General features: G+C 40.1%; 1 protein-coding gene across 1 annotated transcript; it reads right to left on the bottom strand.

Annotated features, from left to right (window-relative positions):
• Nucleotides 1–2,319: 2,319 nt before the first annotated feature.
• On the bottom strand, nucleotides 2,320–13,810 carry UTS2B (urotensin 2B). Its single transcript, XM_066602057.1, has 5 exons — nucleotides 13,677–13,810; nucleotides 9,576–9,674; nucleotides 8,111–8,148; nucleotides 6,214–6,307; nucleotides 2,320–2,760 (listed from the first exon to the last, which is right to left on the bottom strand). Exons 1-5 carry the CDS (start codon nucleotides 13,777–13,779, stop codon nucleotides 2,735–2,737), a joined length of 360 nt encoding a protein of 119 aa, XP_066458154.1. The 5' UTR covers nucleotides 13,780–13,810; the 3' UTR covers nucleotides 2,320–2,734.
• Nucleotides 13,811–16,620: the final 2,810 nt, after the last annotated feature.

Raw genomic sequence — 16,620 nt, 5'->3', positions numbered from 1 at the left:
CAGGTCATGTTTAGTCAGAGCTTGATCAAGGATAGAAGTTCACACATATATACATGTAGGACTTGTTTACGTAGCCATGGTGGTTTGTGGTCTCTCCATATTCTTGATTCTGCCAATGTTTAGCTAAATGTACAGAGAAGATATACTAAACAAATATTGGTTATATATACCAAGCATATCTGCGTCATGGCCCTGGCAGAATGTGCACAAAGCTAGTACTAGTATAACACTGCCAACTGCCCCCATTACAGTGAGAGCCCCAAGAAAAGACATAAGCCTCTATGCTCCAGGATAGCATCACATGCTCTTACTAACTTCATTATCTATGTGAGTAGGAGCAACCATCATTTTCAGGTACATTCTAGTGCTGATACAGGAGAGAGGGGGAACTAAAAAGTTGACAAATAACAGCTCATCTGCTCTCTATGAATGAGCAGAAACCTCTGTTACAGGATCACTTGGAAACAGGAGCTTTCACACAGGAGAAGTAATTGCTCACTAAATGGAGGTGGAATGGTCCAAAGATGTCTTCGAGCCATCTGCTTCCATTCACTGTGAACATGGATGAACGACTTCCTGTTTACATGGGCCGATAGTCGCTTGGGTTTTAGGTGAGCTAAAAATCAAGCAACTCTGAAAAGTCAGCGATTCTTACTCACTTGCCCTATCGGGCACTCTAATTAAATGGGATGACAATCACCCATAAGCACTCTTTGGATGGATTACTTGGACAACTATCGACCTGTGTAAAGCCACTTTTATATATTTTCATCAGATACATCCCCTTCCATAATGGAGCTGCCATCTGTCTGGCGCCCGGCACCTCTTGCAAAGAATTGATTTTGCCTGGGCAGATTGCCACCAGACAAATAGTCATTCATCTGCAGGAGAACTGTTTACACAATACATGGACAGCGTCAGCCTGCCAGTCCTCTGTGAAATCCATGTGCCTTAACATGGCACATGGACAGTGTCTTTAAAAGACAACAACTTTCATATTAGAGATATTGTCAAATTCAGCTGATCGAAACAGGTCTGGCTTCTAGTGTCCAGTAGAAGTCACCACCTGCTTCAGGGGAAATGCAGTATTACATGGAAGCCCTTTGGGTCAATGTTGCCCATGTAATGCATGGATGGCTGGAGTCCACCAGAGGGGCTTTGTACTCTGTCTCATAGAGGCTCCCATGTAAGGGTCTCACTCTGTGATGTCCATATGCCCTAATACAGAAAAACAGAAATTAGTTAAATCATTATTGTTTGCACTTCTGAAATTTCATTTTAAGTGATACCACAAGGGGTCTATGAGCTGGGACATTTACTAATAGCCAAAATGAAGGAGCTGTGGTGCTCTACTGAGCCCTTTACCTTTCCAGTTTAACTCAGAGGGTACAAATAGACTACTTCACACATCATGTAGTGGCCAAGAATGGCGCTGCAAGCGCAATTCCTCACTTACTTTAATGGGAACTACTAGTCCATGCCGCTACATAGTGTACAAAACTCTATCAGGGACATTTTTAAACTGATTTACTCCAGAATTCTGACATAGAAATGTCACATCTGCTTTTGGAAAAATGTAACAACTTTTCTTCTTTCTGTGCTGGCTTTGCCTCATTTGCCAAAAGTGGGTGGAGCTTGTTGGAAAGGGTTGTGGCCACCCCAAACTGACAGATTTATATATATTTTATGACAAAACTGGCATAAATGATACCAGAAATGTACGTTAGGTCAGACATGGTGTACATTTCTGTGTAAGCAAATGGAGGTGACAGTATCCAATTAATACATGAAGAGGTGTGCACCTTTTTATGTATCACGTGCATCATGCGCCAGGGGAAATTATACTAAGACCGGTTTTGGAAATTCTGGTCTTAGTAAATTTTCCTCTATCTTTCCAGCAAGCAGTAGTTCTGTTTAGTACTGCAACGGCATACATAAACAGCTGATAAGCTATTAATCACCCATCTTGGGGATAGGTCATCAACTGTTCACAAGTGCAAAACTCCTTCCAGGACCTTGCACACGGGATAGAATAGGTCACATAATGTATCGTAATACGCTGTTACTTCCACACCAAAATCTGCAGGCTACCTGCAGATTTTGATACGGAATTGAAAATGGCTTAGAACCTGCCTGCAATGCCGTGTTAAACTCTGCTGTTAAAGTTACGGATTTCAGTGTGGAATTCCCCTGCTGCAAATTTGGCTGTGTACTGTGGCGTAATCCGGTCTCATGTGAAAGGTCCCTTAATGACACATTGGGTGTGGTACAAAACTTTAGTACTGTACAGCATCAGCAAGAATACGTTCATGTGAACAGTTTAAATATAATTGATACATCTTTATTCAATCAATGCAAAAAAATGAGTTTCTGGCTCTTTTAGCAAGTAATAATGTAAGGAATGGAATACATTGTCTAATAAAGATGAAAGTAGGTAATGGATTGCAGCTGACATTTGAACACACAATAGTAAATTCAGCTCAGAACTTCTAATGAGTCAAGTGATGCAATATTCTTAATGCAATGTGGGCTTGTAAAGCTCGGGGGGAATCAATGGCTTAGTGGTGTCTCATGTGTAGCGTTCCATTGAGGTGAACACCAAATTACACAAATAAATTACAAATGTTGCATAAAAATATAACTTCACAGTTTTTCATTGTTGCAAATGTTTGGTCTATATGCCAAAACTCTGGGAAGAATTGTAATGAATATTTTCTTTCCTGTGGGGTAATCTTCACACACAATATTTCCAGAAGCAGGCTGTGAAAATACAAGGAAAAAACACTTACAAAGCTTGAAATACATATTGATGGGCAGTGTAATAAAAACACATGCCTGTGGTCATTCGGCCACCCAAAGGCTTACTGTCAAAAACTTTTGGAACTATGCTGCCAGGTGTCAGTCCCCTGGAAAAATTCAAATTAGCCTCTATAGCAATGACTTTCATGTAAGAAGTTATTATTATATTTGTTCTTTTCTCCTACATGGGTCAAGGAAGAAATACAATCTATGTATAAGCCAATGTCCAATAATTGCACAATGTGCTATATAGAACTGAATGGTGATGGTTAAATAGGTACAACTATCATTTATTTCTCTAACAGAAACTCCATGCAAATAACCAGTTATTGTATGTTTCTATTGAAAGACCCCATACAACAGTTAACAAGAAGTCAATGTGGTCGGGTTCACATCTACGCTGGAAGCTTTGTTGCAGATCCGGCACAAAATACCGGAAGAAATAGCACTGTCAGGCAGCTGAGCGGAAACTGAACAGACTCCATTATAGTCAATGGGGTTAGTTTGGTGCTGTTCGGTTCCGTCATACGATGGATCCAATCATGCACGGTGATCCCATTTCCTGCTCCCTGAACAGAGCGGGAAACTGGAACCCCCAACGCAAGTGTGAAAGCTGCCTACTTGAGCAGAGATCATAATAGGAAAAGAGGCTCAAGGCCCATTTACACAGAGCGATGATCGCTGAAACGACAGTTTGAGTGAGAGCTTTGAGCGATCATTTTGCATAAACTATTAAGTAGCTACTGAGCTACTTAATAGCTTATTACCATGCAAATGAAGCCTTCAGCTGAATGCAGTTAATAGCCGGAGGGCTCTTATCTGCATTCAGCTCCTTCGTTCTCTGACGGGTTAAATAGCTGAAACAATGCTATCAGCACTACCCGCAGAGAACTCACCATGCGGTCCTGATAAGACCGCACAACGATTTTTAGGCTGGCTTGAATTTAACGATCAGCTAGCAGTGCACGAAAAGTGCATGATGGCCGCACATTTAGATGCAACGATTATCGCTCAAACGATCGCCTTTGAGCAATTTTTGAGCGATCATCGCTCTGTGTAAATGGGCCTTTAGGCACTGTGATTAGCATAATATATGTGCAAGCATTCAGCTTGTGAGGCAGAAACAACCACTAAAATGCTATATGCCCTAGCATTTAAGAATCTGTCTAGATATAGATACCAATTAAAGATGATGACATGTAAATTATAAAATGCTAGCAACATAATTTAACCTGATGAGGACCAAGTGCTGTAAATTTACTGGGCGTTAACACTGGCCAATGGTAAATATGGCATGGATTAAATTTATTTTCCTGCAATGTAGCAGGAGTAGGTCAGGTCCTCAGCTGTTAAGTCATATCCGAGGACCCGGAGGAGAACTGCTTCTGCCTTTTCTCTTGCAGACTACATAATGCTCAATTAGTGCTATGTAGTGAAGAGAGAAAGCAAAAGTGATGCTTCTGCTGTTTGACCCAGCAATCACGTGATTGCCAGGTTCCACAGCAGAGCAGCAGTGTTCTACAAACCCTGATCCACTCTGTTAGTGACTATTGTCACTACAGTGAGATGCTTTACCCTGTCACTGGGGCTCCTATGGATGCAGTGGAAAAGTGTGAAATTAAAAAATAGATAATGTGAATGACTCCAGAGGCCTTATATGATGTTACAGGGACATACATTTAAAAAAAATAGTTACAAAAATAAGTTTAAAAAAATTACAGAATAAAATAAAACTATATATATTATTATATTAAGAAAACGACCCACCACCGACACCAACCTAAACTGTCGCCATATGCGCCCTGTAATCTAAGACTATACTAATTGTATACCAAGACTGAAACAAAATTAGCAATCCATTCCAATACTTTATGTTAATCGTAACTAAACTACAATTAAAAAAAAACAACTATAAATTAAAAATAAAGTGTTTTTTAACTTGTTACTCCTAAAGAACAGGGGGAAAAAATTATGTGGTAAAAAAAAAATTAAAAAATAGCCCTATATGTCATGTGAATAAAACGCAGCAAAAATAATTTTGGTAGCTGAAGAAAAAAAAACTAGGGCCGTAAAACTACCACATGGGTAAAATCCCTAAAAAGTGTCTGATCTTTTTGGACCAAAATACTCTGGTCCTTAAGGGGTTAATCTGGAAATATCTAACTGATGATACAGCATGATAGGGCTTTTCCATCTGGCTAATACAGTTGATCCTATGTCCCTGGATCTTAGGCCTTTTGAAACTGAGGCTGGGTGGCATCAGCCACTGTCCAGCTGTCACATTATGTAATCTCTTTATTCGACTCTCCCAAGGTTTCCCCCTCTCTATTTGAAAGACTGTGCAGATATGGGATGAGTACAAAGGGTTTCATTTCAGAAATGTATCAGATCTCGTAGTCTTCTGCAAGGTTTCCAGCTTGTCCTAAATACATACTGAAATGGGAAGCAATCCTAGGGTGGTCTCTTACCCGGGAGCCATGGTAATTTATACAGAGTAGGGCTGCTAAATATCCTATTTGTATGACATAAAAGGAGTCTAAACTTCTTATGTACTGGTACTGTGTCACAGCCCTCCTTCATATATTTAATAGCTCTATCTCTCCAGTTTGTTGGAGATGCTTAACAGGCATTGGTACCCTGTTTTATACTTTCTGGGAATGCCCTCTTTACACCCACGTTTAGAGAGCAGTCAGAGGATGTCAGAGGGCTGACTGAGAACTTATTCTCTATTAGCATACCTCTGGACCCTCTCACTGATTTACTGGGCACTTCCCCCAAATGCCTCTAATAAAGTGTCCACCTGGCTGTTCCTTCATGTTTGTCAAGGAGCAAAGCTACTTATTGTGAAATGCTGGAAGCACATGTCTCCACCATCCCGAATGGACCTGTAAGTTAGGCTCAGAGTTATTCAATATTTAACAGCTTTCCTTAACAATACTCTGAAGTGGTTTGAGGCTACCTGGGATCTCTGGGGCACACTTAATTGTCTTGCCTTACAATGAGTCCCTATCATCTTCCACCCTGTTAGGAATTGTGCTGACTTAATCTATTTCCTCCCATCGGTCGCCTTCCCTCCGGTGTCTGTCTTCTTCCCTTCTGTAGTTTTGATTTTGTAGTTCCTGTTTTTTTTACCAGTGTAACCTCTATTTGTCCAGTTTTAGGTTCTGCCAATATGCATTGCATAATGGTATGTTTTGCTTTGTGCTTCTTAGTTGAAATACTTGAATACTTTGATGATTTGTTTTCATTTTACAAATTTCTCTTGTGTTTGACTGAGCCTTTTTTGCCTATGTTATTTCTATGTGTATTTTCAATAAAACTACAGCCAAGCTGGTGTGCTCAGCTCCCTCTTTATTATGCTCTATGACAGTTAGGGAAACAGATGAGTATCCCATATTTTCACATGAGTCATACCTCGTTTGTTTGGATGTGAAGGTGGGAGTCTTCCCATAGCATATGACATATCATCAGACTTCTGTTCCAAAAGCTGTTCTTTTAATTCTTCTAGCTGGTTAAAAAAAACAATGTTATATTAAATGGAATCTGTCAGCTCGAACACGTTGCCCAAACTGCAGGCATGATGCTATAGAGCAGGAGGAGCTGAGCAGATTGATATGTAGTTTTATGGGGAAAGATTCAGTGTAAGGGCTTATTCCCACGAGCGTATATCGGCCGTCGTTTTCACGGATGGCCAATATACACTACCATCTGGGGCATAGAAACTAGTGAACAGGGGCACAAATCTACCATTTGTATGCCCATTCACACAGCATGGGCCTTGGTGTGTATACGCTGAGGTCACCATGCCGTCGCCCCTTTCCCCTACCTCCCCCTCGCAGGCTCACCTCTGCTCTCTTCCCTGCTCCTTTTTTGCAATGGGAGGGGGTAGGACGGGTGCAGAGCTAAGCACCGCCCCATTCCGCCTCCTCCCATTGCTGGCTGTGGACAAGGGGTGGGACGGGGTCTTTAGGGAGAGGGCGTATGTACTGACACTTCATGGCCCCCACAAACATGAAATGGTGCATGGAAAAAGTCTTAATAAAGATAAGTGCTCCTTTATTTCTGAGGCCTGTGTGTGAGTCATGTTGGAACTAGGCCATATGTGGTATATTTCAAAAAACTGCAGAATTGGGGAAATATATAAGGACTTTTGCTTCTCTGATAACTCCTGCTGTGTTGCAAAAAAATGTTTTAAAATTAAAAATCTGGCAAAAGATTAAATTCTTAAATTTTACCTTTATTTTTGCTTTAATCCCTTTAAAACACTTAAAGGGTTAATAAAATTCCTAACTACTGTTCTGAATACTTCATTGGGTGCATTTTTTTAAAATTAGGGTGATTTATGTGGGGTTTCTAGTACCGAAGTCCCTCAAAGACACTAAAAAACTGAATTGTTCCCTAAAAAAATTAAGTCTGTGAATGTTCTTCAAAAAATTGGTGCTATAGTTATAAGCCTTGTAATGTGAGGCAGAAATAAAAACACACTTAAAAAATGATGCCGATCTAACGTGGACATATGGTAAATGTTATTTTTTAACTATTTTGTGCATTATGACTAGCTGTCTTACAAGCAGAAAATTTTAAATTTTGAAAAATGCTAATTTTTCCAAATTTTTTCTCCAAATTCTGTATATGCCTTTATAAATAATGAAAAAATGCAAGACATAGACTAAGAATTACCAATTACAATGTGTAAACAAAAACAATTTCAGAAACACGTGGATGAGTAATTGCATTCCAGAGTTATTACCACTTAGGGCGCCCACCCACTGGCGATTTTTTTTTCTCTGCGTTTTGCGTTTTTCCTGCAGAGCTATTAGAATTGAATGTACTCCTGTCCACTGGCGTTTTGCGTTGCGTTGCGTTTTTTAACATAGGAACTGTCAGTTGCATATGTGTCCTTATTTTTCTCCTAGTGCACCCATGAAAGTCAATGGAAATTAATGGAAAAGGCGCGAAAACACGGCAAAAAACGCCGCGAAAAACGCCGCGAAAACGCGGCGTTTTTCACGCGCGAAAATCGCAAACGCCAGTGGGTGGGCGCCCTTAAAGTGAAACGTCAGATTTGAAAAAGGGGCCTGGTCACGTGGGCCCAAACCGGCTTGGGTGGAAAGTGGGTAAGTGTGTAGTGGCATAATTTATTAAACATTACTAGAGTATGGGCATATTGTTGATATTTGGATAAAAAATATGACTTAAATTCTACAATTATTTCATTATTGTTTTTTAATAAAAACAATATCTGGAAATGTTTTTTTAAGAAAACAGTGAAACAAACATGTTTGGAAATGAACTGTGCTGTATCACTCACCTGCTCCAGTTGTTCTAGCTTGCTCTCCAGCTCCATATCTAATACATAGAATATTTTATATTCAGTTAAAAATGTCAGCTACTTCTTCACGCTAGAACTAAAACGTATTTAAATCCTCATTAAACCCAATAATTCTGATATCCTAAGAAACAAACATATCTGTACAACCTAAGGTATTAGAATAGTAGACACCTGTTTGTACAAATAAAGAACAGAACCACAACTTTATCTCAGCTATCAACCACATGTTATAGAAAGTCCTGGAAGCTAATATAACAAGAGTTGACAGCAGGACCCTTGAGAGCTGCTTTATTTGTAGCATTTGAGGGTCTTTACAACTTCATGGGCTGCATACAGTATTGCTGCATTCACTGGAATGGACCAGAGCCAGGGGTGTAGCTAAAGGCTCATTGGGCCCGGGTGCAAAAGTTTATCTTGTGGCCCCCCAACTTCTCTTAACTGCTTAACGTGCAGAGGTGTAACTTAAAGCTCCTTGGCCCCAATGCAAAACCTGTAACCGAGCCTCCAACTATAATGCTTTATTCTTAGTACTGGGCTCCCTATGTGGGGAAGAGAAGCCTAATGTGCCCCGTAAGGCTCCTGGGCCAGGGTGCAACCGCATCGCCTGCATCCTCTATAGTTACGCCAGTGACCAGAGCTGTAATACCGGACACAGACCATGGACTGGTTTTCTGCTTAAAGAAATGCAGAGCTTTTTTATACTTGTTCCACCTTTAAGGATTCATCATTTTCCTAATCCGACAGGACTACCGTTTTATTTAGAGAAGGGAATTTACTGGTGATCACATTTCTTCTTGACATGTGTGGACAGGGGTAGTTACACAGATCTTTAGTACAGCTCCATGATTTTAGTGCAGCTAAGCTCTAACATAGCCTAATCACTACTAACTTACACATTTTTCACAGATACAATAATGAAGCACAGCAATACATTGGACTAAATATTATACTATATTCCTTGTATTTCTGCACAGCTATAAGGGGTTACTGTTAGAGATGAGCGAGTATACTCGCTAAAGGCAATTGCTCAAGCGAGCATTGCCTTTAGCGAGTATCTCCCCCGCTCGAGACTGAAGGTTCGGGTGCCGGCGCGGGGGAGCGGTGAGTAGCGGCTGTCATCAGGAGGGAGCGGGGGGGGGGGGGGGGGGGAGAGGGAGAGAGAGATCTCCCCTCCATTCCGTCCCGCTCTCCCCCGCAGCTCCGTGCCAGCTGCCGGCACCCGAACCTGCAGTCTCGAGCGAGGAAGATACTCGCTAAAGGCAATGCTCGCTCGAGCAATTGCCTTTAGCGAGTATACTCGCTCATCTATAGTTACTGTACAACATGGCTCCAACTTGAGTACTTTTTAAACAACTTAATAGCTACTTATGTGAGCTCCACATAAATGGAACTGACAATAACTTTTCAGAAGGTTTATCAATTCCAAAAGCTCAATAGTTCTTACCGAAATGTGAAGGTCTTCTTACAGGCAAGTGTTTATTTAGGAGAAGCGCCAGAAGCGTATCTTGGTGGTTCACATCTTTTTCTGGATAGAGTTCATTTTCTGTTATAGTCAAAATAATGTGACAAGGTAAGGCAATGGAAGATGGTTTTGGTGCTAATACTAATATCAAACCCATAATGTTTGTAAATGACATAATTAGCAAAATTCAGATTGCTATAACTTTAATGATTGGTTGTAAAGCTTCCTAATATATCGTTAGGGTATTTCCACACATGGCATGTCAAGGAAAAATACATTTCTTGTTGTGTTTTCCATGACATTTTCTATGCTTTTTCGCAAATTTTTTGCTTTTCTTTGCCACAGAAGATTTATGTCTCCTTGAGCTTATCTTTGAACATTTTGTTACAGATGTGACAGGGATGCCGCACCAGTCAAACTCCCCACTTGTCACTGTCTGTGGCCGGATGTTAGCTGTAGGTTAAGGGAGCTTTCACACGGGACAGAATATTCCAGAGGAGGCCGTTGAATATTCTGTCCAAATCTGCATGTCTAAATGTGGATTTAGACATGGAGTTGCCGGCAGAATTCTACCATTTGCAATTCCACATCAAAATTTGTATGTAAGGCGACTTTCACATCTGCGCCAGAAACCAAAAGGGCCTCCTTACAGTCAATGGGGTCTGTTCGGTTCCGTCATAAGACGGATTCGTCCGGCCAGGGGATTCCGATTTCCTGCTCCAAAGGGGTAGGAAAACGAAACCCCCGAGCCCAGAAGTGAAAGCAGCCTTAGACATGCAGACTTTTGTGCAGATTTTTCAGCACAGCAGAATATTCTGAAGCATCCTGCAGAATATTCTGTCCTGTGTCAAAAAAGTTCCCCAACAGAAATTTATTAAATGCAGTGCAAATATAGTTATTTTTTTCAAAAGCTGCATGCTCCAGATTTGACATTTTTTAGGTGTTTTTTTCGTTTTCTTGTAGAAAAGTCTATGGAAAAATGATGGATAAAAACATCAGTGTCTGTATAGAAAAATGGCAACTAGAAAATGCATGAAAAAAATTATGAAATTCATCATGTGTTTCACAAACCTTAAAAAATGTTTCACAAAAACCTCTGTATGAAGGAAGTCTAATTGTAATTTATTTATTATGACATTCAGATTAACCCATTAAGGACCAAGCACAGCAAATTTACAGCTCTTGGTCCTGGGCTTCAAACCCAGATGATAGTATAAATACGGCAGGCCTTTAAAGCCCCTGCTTCTGCAATCAGTCAGAAGAATGTTGGGTTGTCAGCTGTTAGTCACAGCTGATAACCCGGAGGAGAAGGCAGGAGGGTTTTTTTAAACTAAAAAGTGAAAGTGGAAGTAAAATTTCCACTACACAAGTGAGCAGTCACGTGACCACCGGGATTCCCTGCTACAGCAGAGACCACAGGGTCATAACAGTTCCTGATCAGCTCTACCAGTGACTAATGTCACTACAGGGGTTGTTTTTCCCTGTAACTGGGGCTCCTATGGACGCCCCAGCTACAGTCGGAAAGTGTCAAATTAAAGAAAAAAAAATAATCATGTGAATGTCCTCCAGAGATCTTATATGACGTCATGGAGTAATTGATGGTAAAAAAAATAATTACATAAATAAGTAAAACAAAATTGCAGAATAAAATAAAAATATATACATTAAAAAGAAAATAACCCAAAGCTGACGCCAATCAAAACCGTCACCGTATGCACCCTTTAATCCAAAACTATACATATTATATATCAAAACGCCCAAAACAAAATGAGGAACCCATTCCTTTATTTTATTTTAGTGTAAATATAATAATTTTAAAAAATAACTATAAATGTTAAAAAAATATTTTTTTTTTACTTTTTACCCCCAATAAAACAAAAAAATGGGGAAAAAAAGTAAGTGAAAAAGATATTTAAAAATAGCATTATATGTTATGGAAAAAGAACGCAGAAAAAATAATTTTGATAGCTGAAGGAATGAAAATAGGGCAGTAAAACCACCACATGAGTAAAATCCCTTAAAAGTGTCTGGTCCTTAAGGTACAAAACAGTCTGGACCTTAAGGGGTTAAATATAGTATATAAATAAGTACTCAACAGGTGGATCATAGTCTGAATGTGGCTGCCAGCTGTCTGGACACAGAATAGGAGCCAGGCCCCTAAGCCTGGCGGGCCCAGAGGTTGCCCTCAGTATACTAACACTGCTGCCTTTAGATCTACACATTCCATCCTTTTCTTTTCAGCGCAAAGCTGCAGTTGGTGCATAGATCATCTTCCCCTGACTCCTCCTCTTTGCGTTCGCTAGTGTTTTTATCTCTGTTAGTGTTGGAGTTGAGAAGTCAGGAAAAGATGCAGGTTGCACAAGTGTGCCAAGGGCAGCTAGGCACTGTGTAAAATACAGGATGGATTGTACAGAAGTTATATAGAAGAAGGGGGTACAGTGGACCATATCACTGAGGAGGGGGCAGCAGGAGCACTCAGGAGTATTCATTATTGTGGATGAGAGGGTACAGTAACCATGAAGGAGGGACACTTTTTTCTGAGGGAAAAGCAGGGACACAGAGGCCAATATTGGCATGGATATTGGGGTGGGGAAGCAGGTAGCATATAAGGTTACTATCAAGGGGAAGCAGGAACACGATGGGCAATATTTTTGGCGAGGATGGGGGAAGCAGGGGCACAGAGGGACACTATTAAAGTGTTCTATGGTGCCAAAGTAGTAAGAAAAACTATGCATATTTGGCATACCTGCAATCGTATCATATTTTATACATAACTATAATTACATGTCTTATTTTATCAGTCATTACGTGGATTTGCCGGATCTTTATTTGGCAGCAGACCCATGTCAAAACCAGTTGAGCACCCCTGATATACACATTATTTTACGAAGCGTTAATGCTGCTTCATTGAGATCTTAAGCAGCAGGTAATAGCAGTGAGACATTTGTGATTTAGAAAATCCACATGCACAGATCTACTGCGATGAAGGTGATGAATGTCATATCTGTTGATGAAGTCAGCGGCTATGCAATTTTTGTGCCAAGAATTGCCAAAGTGATCCTTTTGTACAGAGAAATGGGAATTAGAGTCACATACAGCAGACATCACTGCCAGTTCTCATTCTATGTGAAGTTGTGTATATTCCCAAATATGTCATAAAAAATTACATTTTTGTAGTAGATGTCAGACAAATTATAAAGCACATTTCTAAAAACTGTGTAAGGTTTAGAGAAAAAGAATGAGATGAATGTAGTTTAAAGTATATGATAAAGCTGTTGAATGTATAATACTATTAATTTGTTCATCTATTCTAGAAAATATGTCTGGTTACACTCAATAACTACCACTGTAGATGCAGAATTGTATTGTATTCAGACCTCATCTATCATATTTTGCAATCACATGTGCAAATACGGTAGTTAGTATTAGTAGAAATGAATGCAAATGGACAAGGGCATACAATATAAGTTAATAAAACTAATATCTCAATTTTCTATAGCATATAGTATTACAAAATGATAATAGAAGCACATTCAGTAAATATTTAGCATATTTGCTTAGTATTAGATCAACATGTCAAGTACCCCGGTCACCTGCTTTTGGAAATTTACCAAGATTGTATAACTGACTGCTACAACCACAGCGATCAGAGCATAAATTCCAGAACATGAACTGCTCAGGAAAACCTCATTAAATAATACAGAATTGAAAAGAAAATTAGATACAAAAATTACCGCATATATTGAAATATTGTTAGATAAAATATATATATATATATATATGTATATATATATATATATATATAATGTTTATAAATATAAAGCAATGACGTTTATACCTGAGACAGAACAGAACTATTCTCCGTTCACGATTTGTACATACAATGAACAGACTAATTGGTCTTCATCTACTCTCTATATTATATAGGTTTTGATTTTTCTTACGTATTAAGCATTTGAAGGGTGCATGATTTGAAAACAAATATCTCTACCTGTAAAATGTCTTTATACTTACTGTCCAGTAAAGACTTGGATGATGTATAATATGATGACAGGAACCAAAAAACTATTATTGAAGACTTACCTTGCAATAGATAATGTTTGCCTTCAGCTGACTGCATGGAGACCATGAACAGGAAAGTTAATGCCCCAAGGCAGAGATGTACAGAGGTAGCTTTATGCAACATGTCTTCACTACTGATGGAACCTTGCAGAGTACCTGAGGCATGAATGTGCGTCTTCTCTAAGTCAGCACACTTTTATATAGTGCCCACAGTCGTCATTGTGTCCAATCCCCACTCCCCCCCAAAAATAAATCATTCTTCCTGTCAATGGCATTCAATTCTTGGAAAACTGACAAATGAAGTACGTGAGGTTCTTGACGTCAAACCTAGATCAATCCATCAACAAAATGACCAATAGAAGTGCTGGGATAGACATGCCAAATAAAAAGAATCCGTGGCAGGTTTATGGTCATTTGTTGTTGCATTCCCATGCTCTCATTTTATTTACTCTGAGAAATTTGCAATAAATTTGCTAAGAGAAGGCAGAAAAATTACTAATTGAATTGATCATTTCTGATGCTTAAAATGACTACCATGGTTCACAAGAGGATGGTGCGGAATTAGATAAGGAAGGAAGGTAGAAAAATGGTGAAGACTGGAAACTGACGACATATATGAAATTTATCAAAGAGACATAGTGTCAAGATACGTTGTTATACACTGCGTTACTTAAGAGAACACAGGGCAGAAATTGACCGGTGGTTTGATTAAGTTTAGATGAATGGATATCATCCGCTACTGATTGCTTCAGGTGTGACTTTTCCTGTCTTTGATTTTCTATGGCTATCTTTCAATGTCGCATTTCTGATTTACTATGTCAAAGTTTCCAATCTGGGTAAAGATGACACAATCTTTAGTCTGAATTCAGAAAGCTAGAAGAACTGAGTGTTCTTGTCTTCCAAATAATATATGGCAAAGCTCTTGGTTGCTATTTGTTTGTCAGGAATATAGGTTATTTATTCATATTTTTTAAATTATTGCAGTTTCGATACAGGTCAAGCAGGGGCGTAGCTAAACGCTCATGGGCCAGGGTGCAAAAGTTTATTTTGAGGCCCCCCCAACTTCTCTTAACCCCTTAACGCAGAGGCGTAACGTGAAGCTCCTGAGCCCCAATACAAAACCTGTAACAGGGCCCCCAACTATAATGCTTTATTCATAGTACTGGGCTCCGTATATGGAGAAGAGAGGCCTTATGGGCCCACTAAGGCTCCTGGGCCTGGGTGTAACTGCATCCCTTGCATCCCTATAGTTATGCCAGTGGGTCAAAGAGATGCATATTATACTTTGAATTTAACCCCTTAGTGACCACCCCATTGCCTTTTTACATCTTAGCTTGCTAGGCTTTAATCCCCAGGGACATAAAAACATGCTCCCTGTGGGCATTAAAACCCTGCAAACTCTGGACATGACAGCTCCATGCTGCCGTGATTTTTGTTTCTCCATTCCGTTTCTGGAGCAGAGAAAGGGAATTAAACACTTCCATTTTTTTCAATGGGTTTTCAAAAAAAAGGAAATCTTTCCATTTGCTTTCATTCTGTTTGGTTTGCCATTTGTAAACAAACAAGCAGCACAGTCTGCTGTGCTATTTGTTCTGTTTAAAAAGTAGAAACTAAATGGAACAGAAGCAAACAAACATTTCCATTGTTTTTGAAGATCCATTGAAATCAATGGGGAAAAAACAAAAATGTTCAATTCCATTTCTCTTCTCCAAGAATTGAACTGAAAGATGAAATTCCCTAATGGGGTTAACACTGGTATGGGCGGTGTCTTATCCAGTGACAGTATGGTGATATCAGTCACTCTATTTATTATAGTGGTATGGCTAATCTATATTTTCAGATTTTAACACAGTGTATTACGCACATTTTGTTTCCATGTTGGAATCGCACACACTGCTCCAGCTGCCATCTTTTAATGGCGGCTAGATTTAAAGGTCAGTTACCTCTGTCACCTATGTATGGCAGGCAATGGTAAACAGGTGAAGAATAGGACAGTACTCAAGGGCCATTGCTGTGTGCTTGCCTCCCCCAGGCTAAAATTTGCCAGCCAGCCTCTGGTGGCATGCAATACTATAGATGTTAATGGGCATTGATTTAACAGACTTCAGGGTTTTCTCGCTTATTTGCTTTTTGAGCACTGTGACTGACACTATTTATGGCAGTATAGTTAAGAGACCGCAGGATTAGAGATGAGCGAACGTACTCGTCCGAGCTTGATGCTCGGGCGAATATTAGGGTGTTCAGGATGCTCGTTACTCGTAACGAGCACCACGCGATGTTCGGGTTACTTTCACTTTCCTCTCTGAGACGTTAGCGCGCTTTTCTGGCCAATTGAAAGACAGGGAAGGCATTACAACTTCCCCCTGTGATGTTCCAGCCCTATACCACCCCCCTGCTGTGAGTGGCTGGGGAGATCAGATGTCACAGTATAAAAGTCGGCCCCTCCCGCGGCTCGCCTCAGATGCGTTGTGAGATAGCTGAGGGACAGTGCTATAGTGTTGGAGCTGCTGTAGGGAGAGCGTTAGGAGTTAGTGTAGGCTTCAACAACCCCAACGGTCCTTCTTAGGGCCACATCTAACAGTGTGCAGTAGTGTGGAGGCTGCTGTTAGCAGTGTTGCACATTTTATTTTTTTTTCCAAATCGGCCGTGCAGAGCATTGCGCCCTGCAGTAATACTACAGGGACAGAAGTGGTGGTTAGGCAGGGAGAGTGTTAGGAGTTAGTGTAGGCTTCAAGAACCCCAACGGTCCTTCTTAGGGCCACATCTAACAGTGTGCAGTACTGTGGAGGCTGCTGTTAGCAGTGTTGCACATTTTTTTTTTTCCAAATCGGCCGTGCAGAGCATTGCGCCCTGCAGTAATACTCCAGGGACAGAATTGTGTAGGCAGGGCCAGAAGACATATTTTATTGATTGAATATACGCAGTGGGCCTTTCCTTTAAAAAAAAAGGGCAAAAATTCTATTTG

This window comes from Eleutherodactylus coqui, chromosome 1 (genome assembly GCF_035609145.1).
Source record: "Eleutherodactylus coqui strain aEleCoq1 chromosome 1, aEleCoq1.hap1, whole genome shotgun sequence".
NCBI classification, from domain to species: domain Eukaryota; kingdom Metazoa; phylum Chordata; class Amphibia; order Anura; family Eleutherodactylidae; genus Eleutherodactylus; species Eleutherodactylus coqui.
The sequence above is the reverse complement of the archived record's forward strand: the minus strand, read 5'-3'. Positions and strand labels throughout refer to the sequence as shown.